Genomic DNA, 21,370 nt, shown 5'->3' with positions numbered 1-21,370 from the left:
GCTGGTTCCACGGAGGAAGCACCCTCCTGGATTCAGCTCTACCGACTAATCTCCCCAACCTTCTTGCACCCGCCTTGGCCCGACCTATTCCTGAAGAACGAGGTTCATCAGTGGTTCTCAGAGCCCTTCATCAAGACCAGGTGTTATGAACTTTGCCCATCCCTGGGCCCAATCTTTATCTCTATCCCCCTTGCTTAAATCCAACCACCTCCTTCTCTAAAAAGCCTCTTTCTCTTGTCCTCCTGGGAACTTACACAATTAGGACTCCAAGCTAAAATGCCTCATTGCAGTTAAATGTATTTCTGATAGTAATATTGCTCTTTGTTCTTTCCTTTGTATCCCTCCCTACAATAAATATCTCCTTTTTATTTTGAAACTTAAATCTTGTCTCAGTCCAGTCATTTCCTGAGTCCACAACATTGTGCCACTTAAAATCTAATGTGAAAAACTTTCTTTCTGAGCTGAATTTCCCCACGCAAGCCCAAAGGTAGATTTTGGGGTGTTGCCAGTCACCCCGGAGCAGTTTCATTAACAATAATTGATTACCATATTTCTTCCATGGTAACTTACTTACATGAATATGTTTAGCTCAGCTTTGTTGGGGGAGGGGAGGGTTGGGGGGTTTTTTTTGGTATGCTGGTGCCATCTGCTGGATATAGCCTTACCATAATAAACAAAAAGCATGGCTTGGATCGGCAGGTTTGGCTTTTTAAAAGCCAAACTTTGGGTTATGGCCCATTTGACCCACGAGTATACCCCTTAGGTTCTGGCAACCTAGCGGATGTCCAAACCAGCCCTTAAGACTGGACGGGTAAAGTATCCTAGCTGTACATGCCTCAATTCAGCTAGTGTGTTGTGGGGGAGTATTTGGAGGAGCCAAGATATTTCACCTAAAGAGAAGATCAGCATTGACTGAGGCTCTGTATTGTTGCAGCTAGGCCATTGTAAAAGCAGCTCTTGGTATCCGCACTTACTGTGCTAAAATCTTATGTTTAGTGCTCCCTCATGTATGCAAGTACACCTGTGAAACCCCTATCTATCTGTTCTCTTAAACATACCTGTCACTAAACCCATGTCTGGTAGGGGTGTGCACAGACCGGTTCGGAGGCCATTCTACTGGCCTCCGAACCGGTCTGGAGAAGGGGTGGTTTTGGTTCGGGAGGGTTAGGGTGGGGGGGTTCCATTAAGAGGGGGGGGCTTTACTTACCCCTCCCGCCCTTTCCCGCGTTGGCGCCGTAAATATTGCAAAAAATCCGGGCGGCAGGATCCCTCGCCGCCCACTTCTATTATGTATTATGGCTCTGCTCCTCCTTATTTTAAAAATCAGGGGGCGGCAGGGTGCTTCCCTGCCACCCCCTCGAAGCCCCCTGCTGCCGCTGAAGCCCCCTTAAATCTCGCCCGGACCGGAGAAACCGCGCTCGGGCGGGCGGCAGCGAGACGTCCGTCCGCCCGCCCGCTCGCTCCCTTCCTTGCTGAGTGCGAAGTGCAGGGAGCCTTCTGCGCACGCGCACTCAGCAAGGAAGGGAGCGGGCGGGCGGGCGGACGTCTCGCTGCCGCCCGCCCGAGCGCGGTTTCTCCGGTCCGGGCGAGATTTAAGGGGGCTTCAGCGGCAGCAGGGGGCTTCGAGGGGGCGGCAGGGAAGCACCCTGCCGCCCCCCGATTTTTAAAATAAGGAGGAGCAGAGCCATAATACATAATAGAAGCGGGCAGCGAGGGATCCTGCCGCCCGGATTTTTTGCAATATTTACGGCGCCAATGCGGGAAAGGGTGGGAGGGGTAAGTAAAGCCCCCCCCCGCCCTTAATGGAACCCCCCACCCCAGCTCCGAACTGCAGCTAATGTGTGGCAGCTCTTGCAAGAGTTCGTGAGTGAGCTGCTGATTAGTGATGGGGATGGGAGGGTAAGCGGCCACCCCCAGGCCGGCCAGCTGTGCAGGGCAAATGGCCACTGCCAGACCGGCGAGGAGAAACAGCCTGGCCGCTAAGGAAGAACGGGCTGGGGCAGGGAACGAAATTGGGTGCGGGGCGGGGAGAGAAACAAATGCGGCTGAAGTGGTGAAGAAAGAAATGAAGATGGGGGAGGAGAGACGGAGAACTAGGGGCACAGATGCTCTGTGCCAGGTCAGCTAGTTTTATGTAATAGGTTTTAAAAAATTTGCCACCTCTGCTAGTGTTGCCCAGTGAACATCTTCCTGCAGGTGTGCTAATTCTGATCATGGGGATGGGTGGGAAGAATCTGGACAAAATAGAAATTTTATAGGTAATAATTTATCTTAACATTTCTTCAATACTCTCAGGGGCCTATATGGCTACTGCTCCTTATGCTCACAACAAATCTGTGAGGTAGGAAACTTGAAAATAATGTCTTGCTCATAGTATGTTTTGTGGCTGAGTGGAGATTTGAGCCCAGGACTCTAGACTAAGTTATAGGGTTGGACTTAAATTTGCAAGACTGGCTTAAATCTCTATTCTGCTGTCAAGCTTCAAAAGTGACCATAACTACTACACAAGATGACCTGCTCATTCTCTGTCCGCAGTGAAATTTCCAAGGAGTGATGGAGGTTGCTTGGGCAGAGGAACAATGGTTGGATTTTATGTTTATTTACCACCCTGTATAAAATCTCTGGGTGGTTTACAATCTAGTGGTAGACTTGGCATAGCTTCAAACCTGTTTTTAGTTTGTTATGCTATGTTTCTTAAATGTGTGAATTCCTTCTACTTGCAATAGCTTTGTTTACAAGGTGGCTTTCAATCAATCTAAAATTTTATTTATTTATTATTTAATGCATTTATATACCGCCACAAACCAAAGTCTCAGGGTGCTTCACAACTATAAAACAACAATCCAAATAAAAATTTAAATCAATTAAATCTCCAAAAGCTGCTTAAAACAAAATCAATTGACAGTATTTAAAATTAATATTTTAAAACGGCTTTAAAAAGCAGATTGCCAAAATGTTGTCAGAAGAAAGTTTTTTCTGAAACTTTAGAAAACTCAATGGCTACAATCTAACACAGAATTGTGCACTTTTAAGCCCATTCTGTGGTAGATTGTGGTCATTTTTATTTTGTAGGATGATACATCACACTGATGTTAAGTCCAGCTGAATATACACATGAATTCTAACTCATTAAAACAGGCCTGATTTTATAAGTGTACTTTCTTTTAGGTTTCTATTATTGCTGATGATAACTGCAAGTTCTTATGCTGGTCCAGAGAGAGACTTACGTATTTTCTGGAATCTGAGCCATTTCTCTTTGAAATATTTAAGTATCTTGTTGGAAAAGATATTACAAACAAGCTGTACTCGTTGAATGATCCAACTCTAAATGATAAGGTAAGTGTGTTGTTTTGCTCTCTTATATATTGCATGGAGTTCTGTTGTGCTCACCTCTGAAAAACAAATCTTTCTTTTCCCATGTGTCTTCTTAATACAGATTTCTTCCAAAATGCTTATTTATAACTCTCCTTTGAACGTAGATCAATTAGCTTCAGGTTCAAAGATGGTGTTATGCCTGACTACCAGATGCTGAAGATTAACTGGGGAGAGGCATTGCTATCATCATGCCCTTATGAACTCCTTGAAGCATCTGAATGGCTGCAGTCAGTAGATGGAATGCTGAATTCTTATATAGTATGATGTTTCTTAAATTCTTTAGCTGGTTTGCAGTTAGTTATTTACCAGCCCATCATTCTTACAGTGACTTCATGATTGTAAGCTTATGCACAAATATTTCTACCAGCCTAAGTCTTGGTTCTTGCTGGCTTCCTTGTGTTTGCTATTGATTTGTAGCAAAAAGAATGAAGATTCCTGTGGCCAAAAAAAGAAAAGAAAAAGGTCGTATTGTGGCTAGAACCTACTTTGTTATGCTGCCAACAAATGGAGAATCCTCTTATCTTCTCTATATATAATTCTCTAAGGCATACTTGTGGCTAATCCCGTGTGTGGAAGCTCTTGCAAGAGTTCGCAAGCAGAAGCACCGTGGAGATTTGGCAGTGGAGATTCCATATGCCGATAGGGAGGAGGAGCCTGTGAGAGCAGACGCACCATGGAGAGGAGAGCTGGTCTTGTGGTAGCAAGCATGACGTGTCCCCATAGCTAAGCAGGGTCCGCCCTGATTGCATATGAATGGGAGACTTGATGTGTCAGCACTGCAAGATATTCCTCTCAGGGGATGAAGCTGCTCTGGGAAGAGCAGAAGGTTTCAAGTTCCCTCCCTGGCATCTCCAAGATAGGGCTGAGAGAGATTCCTGCTTGCAACCTTGGGGAAGCCGCTGCCAGTCTGTGAAGACAATACTGAGCTAGATAGACCAATGGTCTGACTCAGTATATGGCAGTTTCCTATGTTCCTATGTGATTGGGCAATGGGGATTCCATATGCAGATAGGGAGGAGGAGCCTGTGACACCATGGTGATTCATAGTGCGGATTCCATATACAGACAGGGAAGAGGAACCTGTGATGGTTAAGGTCAGTTGGAATGCAACTGTTGCTGGTTGGAAGATGTTCTTGATTGCAGAGGAGAGGAATATATATAAAAAGATAGTGGGCATGGGTCTGCAAAAAGAGGGGTCACGAGGAAGGAAATAGCCCCTTTAGGAGGAGGAGGCTTGTGTGAAATAGATGAGGAAACAAGATGAACAAGATCTGTTAACTCAGGAAGGGAGAGAGGTGTGGGGGAAGAAAGACGGGACAAGCGAGTGGAGGAGAGAGAGAGAAAAAAAGAAGGGAGGGGAATAGAGAATGAGGGAAGGGTGAGGGATGGGCCCAAGCCTCTCAGCGGCCTGAGGGGAATGAGTGGACATGCCGGTGGGAGCAAGGAAGGGCCCAGTCAACCACTGTTGCTGTTGGGGGATACCGAGGCCATTGGTGGAGGGAGGGAGGCTGGCAGGCAAGGGGTGAGCCTGGGACTGTCAGTGGCCTGAGGGGAACGAGCAGCCATGGCAGTAGCAGCAGTGAGGAAGGGCCCGGTCAACTGCAGCTGCTCCTGTGGAGAGGAGCAGGAGCAGGGCTCGGTGAGGGTGTGGAGGTCTCTGGGAATAGGGGGCTGCAGCTTGGCCAGTAGGCGCCAGCAACGATGCAGCTGCGACCAAGAGGGGGTGAGGGGCATGGAGTAAAGGGATGGAGGAGTGACCAAGAGGGGTGAGGGGATTGAAGCAATGGGATGGAGCAGGAGTGTGGTTCAGGTGAGGGTGGAGGAGAGATCTCTGAGGTGAGGGGGGCTGTGGCAGGGGGTGAGGGAAGCAATAAAGTACTAGCTCACAGATGCGCAGTTTAAGCTAGTTTCAAATAATTTGTTACGGATAAGCAGAACTTGCTGGCTCCCCTTCATAAACAAGTTGTTTAAAATTTAATGCCTTTTTCATTCGTAATTAATTCAGATCAGTGGCAGTAGACATACAAGCTTTGCCATCTCTCTTGGCATCATGGGAAATACAATTCCCATATGCCATGGTATGTCTGAAGGTCTTGCAACAGGTTCTTGCCTGAAAGGCAAGGTGTTGTCCATGTCATTCCCACTACTCCTCAACAGTCACTTAATTGTGGCCAGGTGGCAGAGAATACTTGAATGGGAAACACATTTACCATGCTCAGTAGCACTATGGACCTTAAAGCAGGCTCTCCACTCAGATGACTTTGCAGATGCAGCAGACGTTGTGGGCTGACTAGGCTACAGCCTCCTCTGAGGCCAGGTGCCCTTCTACACGACCTGATGCTGACAGCCTTTATGTATCCGGTAATGCCTTGGACAGGCTTTGACTAAATGGTTGGAGATAGAGCGCATCTGTCTCTGAAGCAGCAAAGCCATGGGGTGAGAGGGAGCAGGGAGGGCAATGGAGAAGCCCTGATGCCAGCTCTTCAGAGTTGTGCCACCTTGGAAGTCTGTAAACCCTGTCAAATGCCAGTGTCGTCATTGAGGTGTACCATGTAATGGAGACTCACAAGCAGGCCCAAACCCTTTACTAGATCTCGTTCCAATCCCTCTTACTGGGGAGTCATCTTAAATTCAGAGTTCACTTCCTTGCCCAGTTTTTCACTGGAAAAACTTTCCCTATGTGCACAAATAACTCCCAGCTAGTTGCCTGTTCCAAGTACAAGGAAGCACCTGCCATCCTGCTCACAGTGTTTGCCTCTTCAGATGAACGCTGTAATCCTGAGCGACGCAGGAGGGGAATAATTGAGGCATTGGGCAGCGGGACTTCCATTCCCGCTTTGGACAGTGTATGTGAGTTATTTTAAAATAACTTATTTTAAAATTTTAGATGTTTAAAAATAATTAAAATAAATGATTTAAAATAACATCTGAAGAGTATTGTGGTGAAATATCAACACAATACTATGAGTTTTCTTTGGAAGGAATTCAGATATTATACTTCTGTGTCTTGTGATAATGAAAAGAAGTTTGTGTCACACAGATGAAATGTCAAAACTCAGTTACTTAGGTCTTACTGGCGTATTGTAACTTTACAGCTTTAAGTAAACCCTGAAGTTCCGTGCCTACTTACTTGAAATGTCCCACTGAATTCACTGGGACTTACTGTGATAGGCATGCATAGGATTTCACTGTCGAAACAACTTCCCATGGCCTCTCTGACTCTGAGCACTCTGTTGCTTGAATTTTTGGACTAGGAGTCACAAATTGGCCCAGTAACCTTTTTGTGTGATGTTGGAACAAATAAGGGAGAGGCTATTGCTTGCAAGTTTTCTGGAAATATCTGACTGATGACAGAACACTGGACTAGGTGGTTCTTTGGTCTGATGCAGTTGGGCTCTTTTTCTGCCCAGCCATATTTTATATCTGTTCAATGTTGTCTTAATGATGGAGGATTCAATACATTGTGTGTCTCTGCAGACATCCCAGAAGATAGATCGACAGCCCAGTCTGTGCTCACAGCTGTCGGTGATGCAAATGAGAAACAGCATGGCTAGTTCCAGTGATGGGGAAGACGGCTTGCAAAACTTTCTCCGTGCTTCTTCCACAGCTTCCTCCCTTCGTGAGTCACTAAACAGGCAGCCAACATCTCCATGCATTATTGACATCCCAGTCAGGGCAAAAATCATGTTGCCTCTGAGGAGAAATGGGGAGTGAGTGAGAGACTGAATGAGTGGGTGGGACAGATAAAATAATAAGGCAAGGACTTCATAACAGGGCTTGTTGGACAACAGCTGTTGTTGGACTATAAGTCCCATCATCCCTGACCATATAAGATTGTGGCTGGGGATGATGGGAATTGTAGTCCAACAATACCTGGAGGACCAACATTGTGCAGCTCTGGATAAATGTATGGATGCTAGCATGACTTTACCACAGCTGCTCAGGTTCAATTTTGGCTGCCTGGAACATATCACTAACTTTAAAAAGAAATCTTTAAAAACTGTTTTCAAACTTGGGTCAGCCCTTCTATTCATGTTCATTGCAGAAAGTCTTCCATGAAGTCATGATTTTCAGGCCATCTTAGATCAAATTCCACTGAGAGAGTGTTCATATTGCCTTCCTTCCTGATTAGCTTCTGTATTTATCTGCAAGTCCTCAAATATAAGGAATCAAGGAATGTGTATGCATACGTACATCAGCTCTTATTAAGAGATCCCTTCTGCTAGATATTGATCTGGGAAGGAGCCACTGAAATATACTCCTGGGGAGAATGAGAAATTCCACTTTTGTGATGACTAAGATGTCTATGTTGCTGCTGCTGCTAAATATCTGTGTCAAGAAAAATAGTAAGTTAGATTACCTACAGCTGGGGCCAGCAGTTTGTAGTTCTCAGGGTTGGTTGACATTTTATACTACAAGGGTGCTCTGAAGATATAGTATTTATGGGAGTATAAGTTTCTATCTCGCAAGTTTCAGCATCTTCTGTCACCTCTGAATATCTTGGAATATTACATTCAAGAAATATATACTTCATCTGGTACTTCCCTAGACTGTACGTATCTGGACTTCTAAAAAGGTGAAATCAAATTTCTGCTGCAGAAGAAGCCAAAGCACTAATACTACTAATATAACCTTGTCTGTGTTTAATTTGTATTGACATAAACCTAACTCTGCTTTCATGTTAAGGAAATAATCAACAAGAATTCTATAATGCTTATGGAGTGACTGCTTTACAGCGTGATGTTTTCTGTTGATAGCATCGCATATTAATCAACATTCTCAAACCAAAAAAAGGTATTAAATGGGTCTTTTAAAAAACAATTTCTACTTCATAGAAGTAATGCAGATGAAGTATTTAATTATAAAATGACATGCAAACTCATGAGTTCAGCTGACCATCTTGGGCACCATCTGTTGAAGCAAAATGGCCCTGCACAGCAGCATTATCCTGAAAACCGCTCTCTGCCTGCTTGCAAGCATGCAGAGCCTTCATGGCTCCAAATGATCCCATCACCACTGATTCCCAATGGGAGCTACATCGCTAAAGCAACAACATTATGCTTGGGAGCCAAAGAGTCTCGGTGTGCCTGCAAGTAAAGACAGAGTGGTTTTGAGAACACTGACAAGTGGGGGGCATCTTGCTTCAATGGACAGTAGACCACGTGGTGTGTCAGCCAGTACAGCAACATTTTATATAGTGGTGTTCTTGAGGAACCTTGGAGACACATGCAGGTGCCTAACTCTTATCTGTACTCTCTAAAATAAACGTTTGGTATCTCCTGTCACAGTTAGGTATTGAACTTTTAATATAGAGACAACTCATGCCTAGCTCTCCAGGGAGATACGTGAAAAATTATCTTAGCTGACATGAAGAATGGGGAAAAGGAAGTGTGTGGCACCTGCATGTATGCCTTAGTTCCATAACATCTGAAACTCCTCTGCATGAACTAAAATAATTAGATATATCTCTTAAATATACCTCTTGCTGGTCTAGCCTAACTTTCAGGTGATGGGATGTATGTGCAATGGCTGACATGTCCCACAGCATAACAGGGAAAGTACAGATCTATCCACACCAGGTCGGTGAAATTGCTGCACAACAGGACAATACTGATACTGCTGGTTCTTGCACAATCACACATTGCACACTACTTCCATTACTCCCAAGGGCCCACATACTGCTCAGTGTCCTGCAGGTGTTTTATGCATCACAGCAACTGCTGAATGCTTCTTACACACCATCCACACAGTTGCGCAAGAGATGTCTCATGAAAATGACAGAAATTGGGTGTATGCAATGGTGTGATAGTACAGCCATTGGAAATAATGGTCATAACATTGCACAACCAGGGCTCAGGAAATCTACTAGTCTGTGACGAATGGAAAAAACCTTTACAGGCAATATACCAACATAGTTCGAGGAACCATCTGATGAATAAAGTATTTTGTCTGACTGGTGGCCAACATGTCTTGATCCCTATGCCCAACTGTGTTCATGTAACTTGTGACATTTGTGTAAGAGCATTCTTGTGCAACTGCATGGACAGTGTGTTAGGAAAACACAGCAGTTGCTGTAGTGTGCAAAAGACCCATGGAAGGTGTGTGTTGCTAGGAGTGAGCTCTTCCTCTATCCACATAAGGCTTCTGAGCATGTCCCTGATGTGCCCTGTAGCCTTACAAAGGTGGAAGAAGAGCTCTGTCCTCACAAGGAGCTAGTAAACTAACTTGCTCTGCTGCAATGGTTGGGCCTGTTTATAATGGAAGGGTTCTCTTATAGGCACCCCCTCCTCATGCAGCTCTCCAGCTGTGGGAGGGGGAGGCAAGAGTGTGTCCTTTAACTTGCAAGTATGTCTCTCTGGTTTCATTGGAATTGGCTTGAAAGCAAGTGTTTAAAACTGTAGTCTAAATAACAATATTACTTGTGACAGAACTGTCCAATAATTTATAACATGTAGTGGTCTAAAAGTGTTAGTTTCTAATATAAGATGTATTTTATCAAGTAATCTGTTACTTGCAGATACACCAAAATGGGAACTAGAAATGAGAATCTCTCTGGTATGAATACCTGTTTCTGATAAAATATATTTATTTAAAAGAAATTGTCTTCTGTTTAATCATCTAATGCAGGTTGTTTATATATTTCACTACTTCTGTATTAGTAAGATACAAGACTGTATTATTTATTTATTTATTTATTTATTTATTTATTTATTTATTTATTTATTTATTTATTATTATTATTTCTTGTTTACACAGTCAGACAGGTGTTATTGACTGGTTTGTTTCATCCAGACATTGAGTCCTTCCCAAGGACCTGGGATGGCTGAATTTTATTGTCAATGTTGTTGCTGTTATAGATATTGTCGCAGAATATAGGCTGTTCCCAGTAAAGTTGCTTTTTGTAACTGGCTGGTGGTGATTTCTGTGGCCCCTATGGTGTTGAGGTGCTCTTCAAGGTCTTTTGGAACTGCACCCAGGGCGCCAATGACCACTGGGATTATTTGGGTCTTTTTCTGCCACAGCCTTTCAATTTCAATTTGTAGATCTTTGTATTTGGTGATTTTTTCTATTTCTTTTTCTTCTATTCTGCTATCCCCTGGTATTGCTATGTCAATTATTTTGACTTGTTTTTCTTTCTTCTTGACTACAGTTATATCTGGTGTATTGTGTGGCAGATGTTTGTCTGTTTGTAGTCAGAAGTCCCATAATATTTTTACATCTTCATTTTCTTCAACTTTTTCAATTTTATGGTCCCACCAATTCTTGGCTACAGGTAGCTTGTATTTTTTGCAGATGTTCCAGTGTATCATCCCTGCTACTTTGTCATGCCTTTGTTTGTAGTCAGTCTGTGCGATCTTTTTACAACAGCTGATTAGGTGGTCCACGGTTTCATCTGCTTCTTTACAAAGGCGGCACTTGCTGTTTGTGGTGGATTTTTCGACTTTTGCTCTTATTGCATTTGTTCTTAGTGCCTGTTCTTGTGCAGCCAGTATTAAACCCTCTGTTTCTTTCTTCAAGTTGCCATTCTTAAGCCATTGCCAGGTCTTGGTGATGTCTGATTTTCCACTTATATTGTGCAAATATTGAACATGCAGGGGCTTATTTTTCCATTTTTCTGCTAGCTTCTTGACTTGTTTCTTGTAGGCCTGCTTTGTTTCATTGGTGTTGAATAGTTTCACATTATTGACCATTTGAAGTGCATCTTCTTCACTGTCCTTGATATATTCTTCAAGGCCTCTTTTCTCCTCCTCTACTGTTTGATGGACTTGCAGCATTCCTCTTCCACCTGAGCTGCGAGGGAGGTATAGCCTATCAACATCACTGCGGGGGTGCAGAGCATGATTGATGGTCATGATTTTCCTGGTCTTACGATCTAGCGTCTCTAGCTCTGCCTGGGTCCAATCTATTTTTCCTGCAGTGTATCTGATAACAGGTATAGCCCAGGTGTTTATGGCTTGTATGGTGTTCCCGCCATTGAGTTTGGACTTGAGGATTTTTCTAACTTTCCTGATGTATTCACTTCCAATTTTTCTTTTAACTTCAGTGTGTGCAATGTTATCAGCCTGGAGAATGCCCAAGTATTCTGCCACCCTGTAACCAGAAAAAACTGCCACCCTGTAACCAGAAGGTTATAAATTCGATCCTGACCAGGGGCTCAAGGTTGACTCAGCCTTCCATCCTTCCGAGGTCGGTAAAATGAGTACCCAGAATGTTGGGGGCAATATGCTAAATCATTGTAAACCGCTTAGAGTTCCGGCTATAAAGCGGTATATAAATGTAAGTGCTATTGCTATTGCTTTGTAAGGTTCTTTTTCCGAGGCATGCGGAGGGCATCCTAACTTGATGGGTTGTCAATCCCGACATGCTTCGAGACAGGGCCAATCAGAATTGATTTCTGCTAACACTATGCCAGGCCAGCCACCATTAACCCAGTTCCGGTCCTGTCTTTGCTTCTGGACAGTAGTCTGTGGCCAGCCTTCCTCAGTAGGAATTTTCCTTCTTTACCTTCTCTTCTTCTTCTCTGTGTGCAGGGTGGGAAGGGAGTTCGTTTGATCCTCTTCTCTTTCTTCCTCTGTTTGTTCAAAAAAAAAATAAATTTATTTTTCCTACCCGGATGGATCCCTCTCACTGCGGCGATATGCTGCTAGGGGCTATGTCGGAGGGGGCTTTGTCAGAGGCTATCCCAGCCCCTCCTCCTAGGCCGTCCCCGGCCTCTATTCTGCCCGCTGCACCAGGGGCCATTTCTGAAAGCGCGGCTGCAGCTGCAAGCGCCTCAAGGGCCGTTTCTGAAAGCGCGGCTCCAGCCGCGAACGCCCCAAGCTCTGAGACGGCTTCGCGCCTAGAGCTGGCTCCGCCGCGAAAAGCGGCAAAGAAGGCAAAACACTTAAAGGAGCCCACTGAAAAGAAGAAGAAAAAGAAAAAGCAGCTGGCCTCCGGCGGGGCTCCGCTGTGTGAGAGGTTGCAGCTTCGGGCAGTGCGGGCACAATTGCCTCCTTCGGCAGCAGCCAATTCTCCCGCCATTTCGCCGGCGGCCATTTTGGTGGCTCCCCCTCTCACTGCTTCTCAGAATGCTCTGCCTGGAAATACAGACTCGCAGGGAGCGTCAGGTACAGGAGCGACGGGAGATTTTGTTAAGGGGCCGCATGGACAGCTCCTCTCCCCTGGCGAGTTACAGTGGTTGGGGGAATTTGTAACGCATGGCTCTGGTGTCCCCTTTTCTGGAACACGTAGCTTCCATTTCACAACCGCCGCCTGCCACCTCTATCCCTGCAGCGCCTCAACCTGCAGACGTGCACAGGGGGCGATCTTCTGCTTGCCCAGTTAGACGCCCCAGGCGCCCTTCCTTTTCATCTTCTCCTGACTCTAGTCCCTTGCGGGTGGCTATTCCTCTGGGAGAGCGCATTCACTCTCGTTCTGCTAAAAGAAGGCACAGAAAGAGAAAAAGGGCTTCTTCTCTTGTCTCAGATGAGGGAAATACCGCTGTGCCTCTTGTCCCTCCTCAGAACCCCTCAGTGCCCGCGGCGCCTATGGCCCCTCCACGCCAACCGCCAGGGGCTCCCGCCGAGACTGATTCCACTGATGGAGAAAGGGAGGAAGGGGAATTGTCGGATGAACAATCCCCCCTCATGGAAAAACCTAGCACTACCAGATTGTTTTCAGTTGCTGAATTTGAAGTACTTTTGGCTAAAGCCAAACGGGCAATTAAGGATGTGACTCCGGATCAGGGGTCACCTGATGCCTCGGGTTTAGACCAGGAGGTCTTCCCATCCACTTCCACGGCGGCAGCCACAGTCCCCTTCCCTAGTTTATTTAAGGAGGTCATGTTGGCTGAATGGGGGGCCCCCGTTACTTCGAAATCTGTCATTGCCTACCCGAAAAAGTTGTATACCTTACCTGCGGACATTTGTCCTTGTTAGCTGTTCCCATTGCAGATGGACCCGTGGCGCAATTGGTGTCGGGCGCCTTGTTGAACAAGGAGGGTGATGAGTTTCTGAAGTCGCCTGAGGAGAAATAAGCAGACTACCTGCTCAAGAAGGGACATGAAGCCTCTGCCACAGTCATCAGGGCTGCTGCTACCAACTCCATCTTTGCAAGGGCATCTATCTTGTGGGCTAAGGAGTTGATGAGTTTGGTTCCACCTGAGAATGTTAACCTGCGTCAAGGACAATATAAGCTTGCCAGGGCTTCTGCCTTGATGGCCGATTCAGGGCTTGACTGCCTCCAACACGCTTCCAGGGCCCTGGCAGCTGGTGTAGCAGTAAGACGGGGGCTCTGGTTAAAGCATTGGAAGGTCGACAATAAATCCAAGGTGGCCTTGGCTGCAACCCCCTTCCTAGGGGGAAAATTGTTTGGGGAATCCCTAGAGCCTGTTCTAGTTGAAACTAGCGATAAGAAAAAGGCTATGCCCTCTGGGCGGGGGGACTCTCGTAGGGGCTATAAAGGAGGGTCCCTCTTTCACAATTTCTTTCGTCCCTACAGGGGCTCTATGCGAGGTGGATTCTCTGGATACAGAGACGGTAACAGAGATAGAGATGCCAGACCCTTCTCCTTCCGTTCGTCATGGAGATCCCCTTGGATCCCCTTGTATGGCAGAGGGAGGGGAAACAACAGAAGTAGGGCTTCCAACTTCAACAACTCTCGGGACATCAAAAACCGTAAGCAATGACTCTGCCCGAGTTGGGGGGCGCCTTCTACAGTTCGCGGACACACGAGCGCTTTCCACAACCGACCGGTGGGTGCTCCAAACCGTCACCCGCGGTTATTTCATATACTTTCTTTGTTCCCCTCCCGACTTTCTGTTCCTAACCCCTGTATCCAAAGTCAGCTCCAAACGCGAGCTGATGGCCGAAGCAATCGGCCACCTCCTTCAAATCCAGGTGATAGAACCGGTTCCGGAATTGGAATTTGGTCACGGAGTGTACTCCCTTCTCTTCCTTGTCCCCAAAAAGGACGACTCCTGGCGGGCGATCTTAGATCTAAAACGTCTGAACAGGTTCGTGAGGAAGAGAACCTTTCACATGGAGACCCTAAAGTCCATCAAGAGGGCGGTCCATCAAGGGGACTGGCTCTTTTCCATAGACTTGTCGGAGGCTTACCTCCACGTGCCCGTCCACCCAAGGTGTCGGCGTTACCTGAGATTTGCCTACAGCCATCAGCACTTCCAGTACAGGGCTCTGCCCTTTGGTCTGTCATCTGCCCCACGCGTTTTCACGAAGATGATGGTTGCAGTCATAGCTCACGTGCGCCAGCAGGGGGTACACGCCTACCCATACCTTGACGACATTCTTGTCAGATCAGTAAACCAACAGCGGGCCCTCCACGACGTATCCCTCACGGTACAGGTCCTGGAGGACCACGGCTTTGTAATAAACGAGTCCAAGAGTCAGCTTTGTCCGACTCAGATCCTCCAACACTTGGGCGTAGTTTTCAATACGGTGGTGGCGTCAGTTTCCCTCCCCCTGGACCGGCAGCACAAGATCAGGTCGGCTATTTCTCCCTGGATGAGGAAGAAAAGGGGCGAGCTGATGTCTCTGGCGCAGATCTTGGGCCAGATGATTGCGTGCCTGGACTGCACTCCGTGGGCCAGGTGGCATGCGAGGCCTATCCAATGGTTCCTGCTGCCCTACCAGTCTTCAATAGTGGAGAAAGATCGCATCCTTCTGGTCCTTCCTGCCAAGGTCCGGGCCTCCTTCCTCTGGTGGCTCTCTCCTGCGTTACAGCAGGGCCTTCCCTTGGAGGTCCCTCAGAAGGTCATAGTCACGACGGATGCCAGTCTGACCGGCTGGGGAGCCCACTGTCTGGGTCGGCATGCCCAAGGGGTGTGGGAACCCAGGGACTTGCGCTTCAACATCAATTGGTTAGAGTTGAAGGCCATTCGTCTCGCGCTCACGGAATTTCACGAGCTGGTACTGGGTCGTCACGTTTTGATAAGGACGGACAACGTCACGGCCAAAGCCCATGTCAATCACCAGGGCGGTACCAGGTCGAGGGCGCTGATGAAGGAGGCCGATCTGTTGTTAGCGTGGGCGGAAATACGTGTGCTCCTTGAAAGCCGAGCATCTCAGCGACCAGGAGAATGTGCAGGCGGACTGGTTAAGCCGCCAATGGATGGACCCGTTGGAGTGTGCCTTGCTGCCGGAAGTCTTCGATTGGATATCAGACAGGTGGGGTCTTCCACTCGTAGATCTGTTTGCGTCAGCGTCCAACAACAGACTTCCAAGGTTTTTCTTCAGGCACTTTTGTCCCCAAGCGGAGGAGGGGGATGCACTAGTGTCTCCGTGGCCTCCTGGTCTCCTCTACGCCTTTCCGCCATTTCCTGTCCTGAGTCTTTCTCTGCGAAAGGTCAGGACGGAGAGGGCGGAGGTCGTGGTCATCGCTCCCTATTGGCCGCGCAGACCTTGGTTCTTGGATCTGGTGGCGCTCTCGATCCGTCCTCCGTGGCCTCTCCCTCTCAGGGGGGACCTCCTGTCTCAGGGGCCCCTTTTCCACCCAGACCCTGCATGGCTGCGCCTTCACGCCTGGCGATTGAGCGCAGGAGATTAGCCCGTAGCAGGTATTCCAGAGAGGTACAGGACACTATCCTAGCTTCACATAGACTGTCCACCTCTCGAATTTAACAATTCACCTGGGCGGCCTTTGTTTCTTGGTCCACTTCACGTCAGTCCTCTCCCTTGTCTGCTGGGATCCCGGAAGTTCTGGGGTTCCTGCAGGCGGGATTGGACAAGGGACTTCGCCCAAACACTCTGAAACGCCAAGTTTCAGCTCTCGCCTCTGTCTTAGACCTCAGGCAATCGGGGTCTCAGGCTTTGCATCCTCACCTTAGCTGGTTCCTGAAGGGCGCCAAGAATCTGGCTCCCCTGCCAGTTAGCAGGTTTCCCACTTGGGATTTGAATGTTGTTTTAAACTCCCTGACTAAGGCCCCGTTCGAGCCTATCAGTTCAATCTCTTTACGTTTATTGTCATTTAAGACCTTGCTTTTGGTAGCCATCACTTCTTCTAGGAGGGTATCAGAATTAGCCGCTCTTTCGGTCAGGGATGAGCTATGCGTTTTCCAGCAGGAGGCAGTAGTTCTAAAATTGGATCCTACCTTTCTCCCGAAAGTAAATTCAATTTTTCATAGGAGTCAGGAGGTCGTGCTGCCTTCCTTTTGTCCAAAGCCCACGCACCCGAAGGAGCGGGCCTGGCACAAGTTAGATGTGCGCAGGGTGCTGCGTACTTATATTACTAGGACTAAATCCTTTCGGAAAACCGATTCCCTCTTTGTGTCATTTCAGCCCCGTTCTCTTGGAACCAGAGCGTTGAAGGTTTCCTTGGGTCGTTGGTTGAGAGCAGCCAAAAACTTCTGAGGTGTGAATTCTCATTGTATCATAGCAAATGAGATTTTTTTTCAGACAACTCTCATGACCCCACTTTCACTTTTTCACACTCTCTATTACTATGAATAATATGAGGAAGTAATCAATTTAGCACACTTCACCTTATGAAGACAAACCTCATAAAAATAAATTCACCAAAATTCACCCCTCTGCCCAATCACTCTTAAATTGGGGATGGGTGGTAGCCTCCACCCATTAGGCACTATCTACCAGCCCAGCCCACTCCTTTGGCGCAGATCCACTTTCTGCCCCCAATCTGCCCCAAAGACACCCAAACTTCAAATATTCCCAAAAAATCAGCCCTCTGCCCAATCCCCCTGAAATTGGGGTGGTAGCCTCCACCCATTTGGCACTACCACCCCACCCCACTCTTTTGGGGCAGATCCACTTTCTGCCCCCAAACTGCCCCAAAGTCACTAAAACTTCAAAAATTCTCAAAAAACCACCCCTTTGTCCAAACCCCCTGAAATTGGGGTGGTAGCCTCCACCCATTAGGCACTACCACCCCACCCCACTATTCTGCCCCAGGCCCCACTTTCTGCCCCAATCTGCCCCAAAGACATGAAAATTTCAGAAATTCACCAAAAATCAGGACTTTGCCCAATCCCCCTGAAATTGGGGTGGTAGACTCTACCCATTGGGCACTACCACCCCACCCCAAAATTTTGCCCCTGGGCCCCTTTTTACCCCCCCGAATCGATTCAGATTCAGATTAAATCCAAATCCGAACCGAATCAAGGGTGATTCGGGTGACCCAGATTCGGGCACAAAACAGAACAGGGGTGATTCAGTTCGTGTCCGAGCCGAATCACCCGAAAACCTGAATTGCACACCCCTAATCTTGGTACATATGAGCACTTCTGAAAACTCCTTCTGTGTATTGAGACTTTTTTTAATGCTGAAAGCAAAATGTTCCGAGACATGATTTTCTATAGAGGATGCATTGAACCCAACTTGGTTTTGTTACATTAGTCTATGTTTCTAAAAAGACAGTGACAAGAACGTGGCAGTGATGTATACTAATGAAGCAGTAGCTGGCTTAGACTACTTGGGCAGAGAAACTTTTCCAGAGACTTATGACAGGCTAACTCTGCTATAGTCTAGTAAAGACCAGAGGCTGACATCCAAACTAATGTTGCACTAGTGCAGTGAACCAAGTTGTTCACATGCAAGAAAGTTGTGCAGCTGTGCAGAGTTGCAGGAATGCCCAAAGTTGCACGATTGTTAGCACAAGGTCAGTGAAACATGATGTTTCACAGCAGGAGGCATGCCACAGGTTGAGCACCTTGTTGCACAAGGCATACAAAGGGAAGGTAACAGGGGGAGCAGGGCCATTCCATCTGCCTTGCTGGGACTCACCATCTAGCCCCTCTGCCTCCTGTGGACATTCCAGCACAGATGGAGTGCAGCCTGCTTGTTGGCTGCCAAGTTCCAACTGGCTGGTTGCCAGCCTCCCAGATTGCTGAGCTCTACCACCTGCTGCCTGTCCTGGGAGCTGCTTGTGAGAGAGGTGGCTTCTGGGGCTTTCAAACTTAAAAGCAAGGAGACCTGCCAGCAAGCTTAAAAGCAAGGAGGCTCACCAAAGGCGTAGCCATCAGGCTGCCTGTAGGCAGCCGCCAAAGCCAGCTGCCAAAAGGGGGCCGGCCTTTGGGGCTGGGCCTTCGGGGGTGGGACTGAGGGCCGGGAGGTTGGGTTGGGCCAGGCCTTTTGCAGACATGAGTTTGGGCTCTCTTGAGTGGGATGGTGCTGTGGGTGTGCCTGCCAGTTTGGGGGCAGCTATTACTGTAGTGGTGGGGAATAGAAGAATTGGCGCTGGCAGAGCAGCTGGCCGTTACAGGGAACGGGAAATCAGTAATTTAGTAACTGTTTCCACTTGCAACTGCTCTGTCAACTCTTAGGCCTTGGGGAGCAGCTCCAGCGACCCACATAATCTAGCCTTGCTCCTCTGCAATGCTAGGTCAGTTCAGAATAAGATCGAAATTGTCCACGATTTGATTGTGGATGAGGGAGCTGACCTGGCATGTATAACTGAGACCTGGTTGGGTGAGGCGAGTGGTCTAGTGTGGGCTCAACCTCTCCCACCAGGTTACTCTGTTGTGGAGCAGGCCAGGGGAAGTGGGCGGGGTGTGTGTGTGTAGTGGCTGTGGTCCATAAGAATACCATTTCCCTTACCAGGGCTCCTGTGAGACAGCTGATTTATATTGAATGCATATTTTTGAGGCTGGGAACTAGGGATAGATTGGGGATTCTGTTGGTGTACCGTCCACCCCGCTGCCCAACTGACTCCCTAACTGAGCTGACGGAGCTGGTCGCAGAGTTAGTGTTGGAGTCTCCTAGCCTTTTGGTGCTGGGGGACTTCAATATCCACTTTGGGGCTGGCTTGTCTGGTGCGGCTCAGGAGTTCATAGCGGCCATGACAACTATGGGTCTATCCCAATTAGTTTCTGAACCAACTCATGTTGCCGGCCATGCACTCAATTTGGTATTTTGTTCGGATCAGGGGGGTGTTCCGTGAGTGGGGGATCCAGTGGTTTCCCCATTGTCATGGATGGACCACTACCTGGTTAAGGTTGGTCTCACAGCCGTAATCCACCCCTGCAAGGGTGGTGGACCTATTAGGATGCTCCGTCCAAAAAGGCTTCTGGACCCAGCGGGATTTCAAAAGGCCTTGGAGGATGTTGACGTTGGTGCGGCCGGTGATTCTGTTGATGTCCTGGTGGGAACCTGGAATAAGGAACTCAACAGGGCAGTAGACATGATTGCTCCTAAGTGTCCCTTCTAACCTGCTGCAAAAATGGCCTCTTGGTATACTGAGGAGCTGCAGGGGCTGAAGCAGTTGGGTAGGCGACTAGAGCACAAGTGGAGGAGAACTCGGTTCGAATCTGACAGGATTCAACATGTGACCCATTTAAAGGCTTATGCGGTGGCAGTGCGCGCGGCGAAAAAGAGATTCTGGTCTGTGCGCATTGCAGCTGCACGTTCACGCTTGGCGGAGCTATCGTGGGTTGTGAGAAGTTTGGTTTCTGCTCCTTCTACTTCCAATCAGTCCCTGGAGTTGCTCTGCTGTGATGCCTTTAATGGGTTCTTTGCAAATAAGATCTCCTGTATTCGGGCCAACTTGGACTCCACTCTATTTCTGCAAGGTCTATGGAGGAGGTGTCCAGCAATCCTTATTGCAGTATTAGATTGGATCAGTTTCAATCTGTGACTCCTGAGGATGTGGACAAGCTGCTTGGGGTGGTGCGGCCTACCACCTGTTCTCTGGATCCTTGCCTGACTTGGCTGCTTCTGTCTAGCAGGGAGATTGTTTGAGGTGGCATAGTTAATATCATAAATGCATCGCTGAGGGAGGGTAGGGTGCCCCCTGTCTGAAGGAGGCAATGCTTAGACCACTCTTAAAGAAGCCTTCCCTGGACCCCTTAGCGATGGACAGTTACAGGCCAATCTCCCTTGGTTGGGCAAGGTGATTGAGAGGGTGGTGGCCGACCAGCTCCTGGCAGTCTTGGAGGAAACTGATTATCTAGACCCATTTCAAACTGGCTTTAGAGCTGGCTATGGGGTTGAGACAGCCTTGGTCGGCCTGATGGATGACCTTTACCGGGGAATTGACAGAGGAAGTGTGACTCTGTTGGTTCTTCTGGATCTCTCGGCGGCGTTCAATACCATCGACCATGGTATCCTTCTGGATTGCCTGAGGGAGTTGGGGATAGGGGGCACTGCTTTGCAGTGGTTCTGTTCCTATCTCTCATTTTCCAGATTCCAGATGGTGGAGCTTGGTGACAGTTGCTTCTCAAAACAGGAGCTGTTATATGGAGTCCCTCAGGGCTCCATTCTGTCACCAATGCTTTTTAACATCTACATGAAACCGCTGTGTGAGGTCATCAGGAGGTTTGGTGCTGGGTATTATCAGTATGCTGATGACACCCAAATCTACTTCTCCTTTTCATCTTCAGGAAATGGCACTCATTCTCTAAATGCCTGCCTACAGGCAGTAATGGGCTAGATGAGGGATAACAAATTGAAGCTGAATCCAAGCAAGACAGAGGTGCTCATTGTGGGGGCTCAGAATCTGAGGTTTGAGTTAGATCTTCCTGTGCTGGATGGGGTTACACTCCCCCAGAAGCAGCAGGTGAGCAGCTTGGGAGTACTCCTGGACCCAGACCTCACTCTGGTATCTCAGGTGGAGGCCATGGCCAGGAGTGCTTTCTATCAGCTTCGGCTGATTCAACAGCTGCACCCATTCCTTGAAGAGGATATTAATTTTAATTCAGGGTTTTTAATTTGTTTTAATTGTTTTAATGTTTGCCCTGGTTCTCCAGGTTTTTTAGCTGTTTGAATGTTTTAATTGGTTTTATTCTGAGCCATTTTGGAAGGGTGGTATATAAATCAATCAATCAATCCAAATAAATAAATCTGCCCAGATGCAACACTAATCCAGCATATTTGGCAAACTGGTGGAAATTAAACGTTAACCAGGCATTTTAATGGCTTTTTAAAAAATAGGGATTTGTTATACAATCAATCAATTTTTTATTACAGCCGTTGGCCAGCCAAGAGATTTGTTATACCTTCTGTGGACTTGTATTATGGTAATGCTCCTATTTGGGTTTTGCTATATA

At 47.5% G+C, this 21,370-nt stretch overlaps 2 protein-coding genes across 2 annotated transcripts in view; both read left to right on the top strand.

Annotated features, from left to right (window-relative positions):
• LOC128339088 (uncharacterized) overlaps positions 1–21,370 on the top strand; it is a 90,498-nt gene that overhangs the window by 66,603 nt on the left and 2,525 nt on the right. The window contains exons 9-12 of the mRNA XM_053282663.1: positions 3,169–3,336; positions 6,853–6,994; positions 16,650–16,722; positions 21,291–21,340. Of these exons, the coding sequence (XP_053138638.1) occupies positions 3,169–3,336; positions 6,853–6,994; positions 16,650–16,722; positions 21,291–21,340 (433 nt within the window). The remainder of the gene's footprint in view (positions 1–3,168; positions 3,337–6,852; positions 6,995–16,649; positions 16,723–21,290; positions 21,341–21,370) is intronic.
• Positions 8,180–16,643, top strand: LOC128328210 (uncharacterized). The gene is made up of 2 exons (XM_053258341.1): positions 8,180–14,030; positions 14,197–16,643. The coding sequence occupies exons 1-2, from the start codon at positions 13,499–13,501 to the stop codon at positions 15,990–15,992; spliced, it is 2,328 nt and encodes a 775-aa protein (XP_053114316.1). The 5' UTR covers positions 8,180–13,498; the 3' UTR covers positions 15,993–16,643.

This window comes from Hemicordylus capensis, chromosome 1 (genome assembly GCF_027244095.1).
Source record: "Hemicordylus capensis ecotype Gifberg chromosome 1, rHemCap1.1.pri, whole genome shotgun sequence".
In the NCBI taxonomy this organism is placed as follows: Eukaryota; Metazoa; Chordata; class Lepidosauria; order Squamata; family Cordylidae; genus Hemicordylus; species Hemicordylus capensis.
This window is presented reverse-complemented; position numbering and strand designations above follow the sequence as displayed.

Excerpts from the sequence above, each read along its gene's own strand:
- LOC128328210 (XM_053258341.1), top strand. The coding sequence starts at position 13,499 with ATGAGTTTGGTTCCACCTGAGAATGTTAACCTGCGTCAAGGACAATAT. Across the intron at positions 14,031-14,196 it reads CTCTCGGGACATCAAAAACC|TCAGCTCCAAACGCGAGCTG; the intron begins GTAAGCAATGAC and ends CTGTATCCAAAG.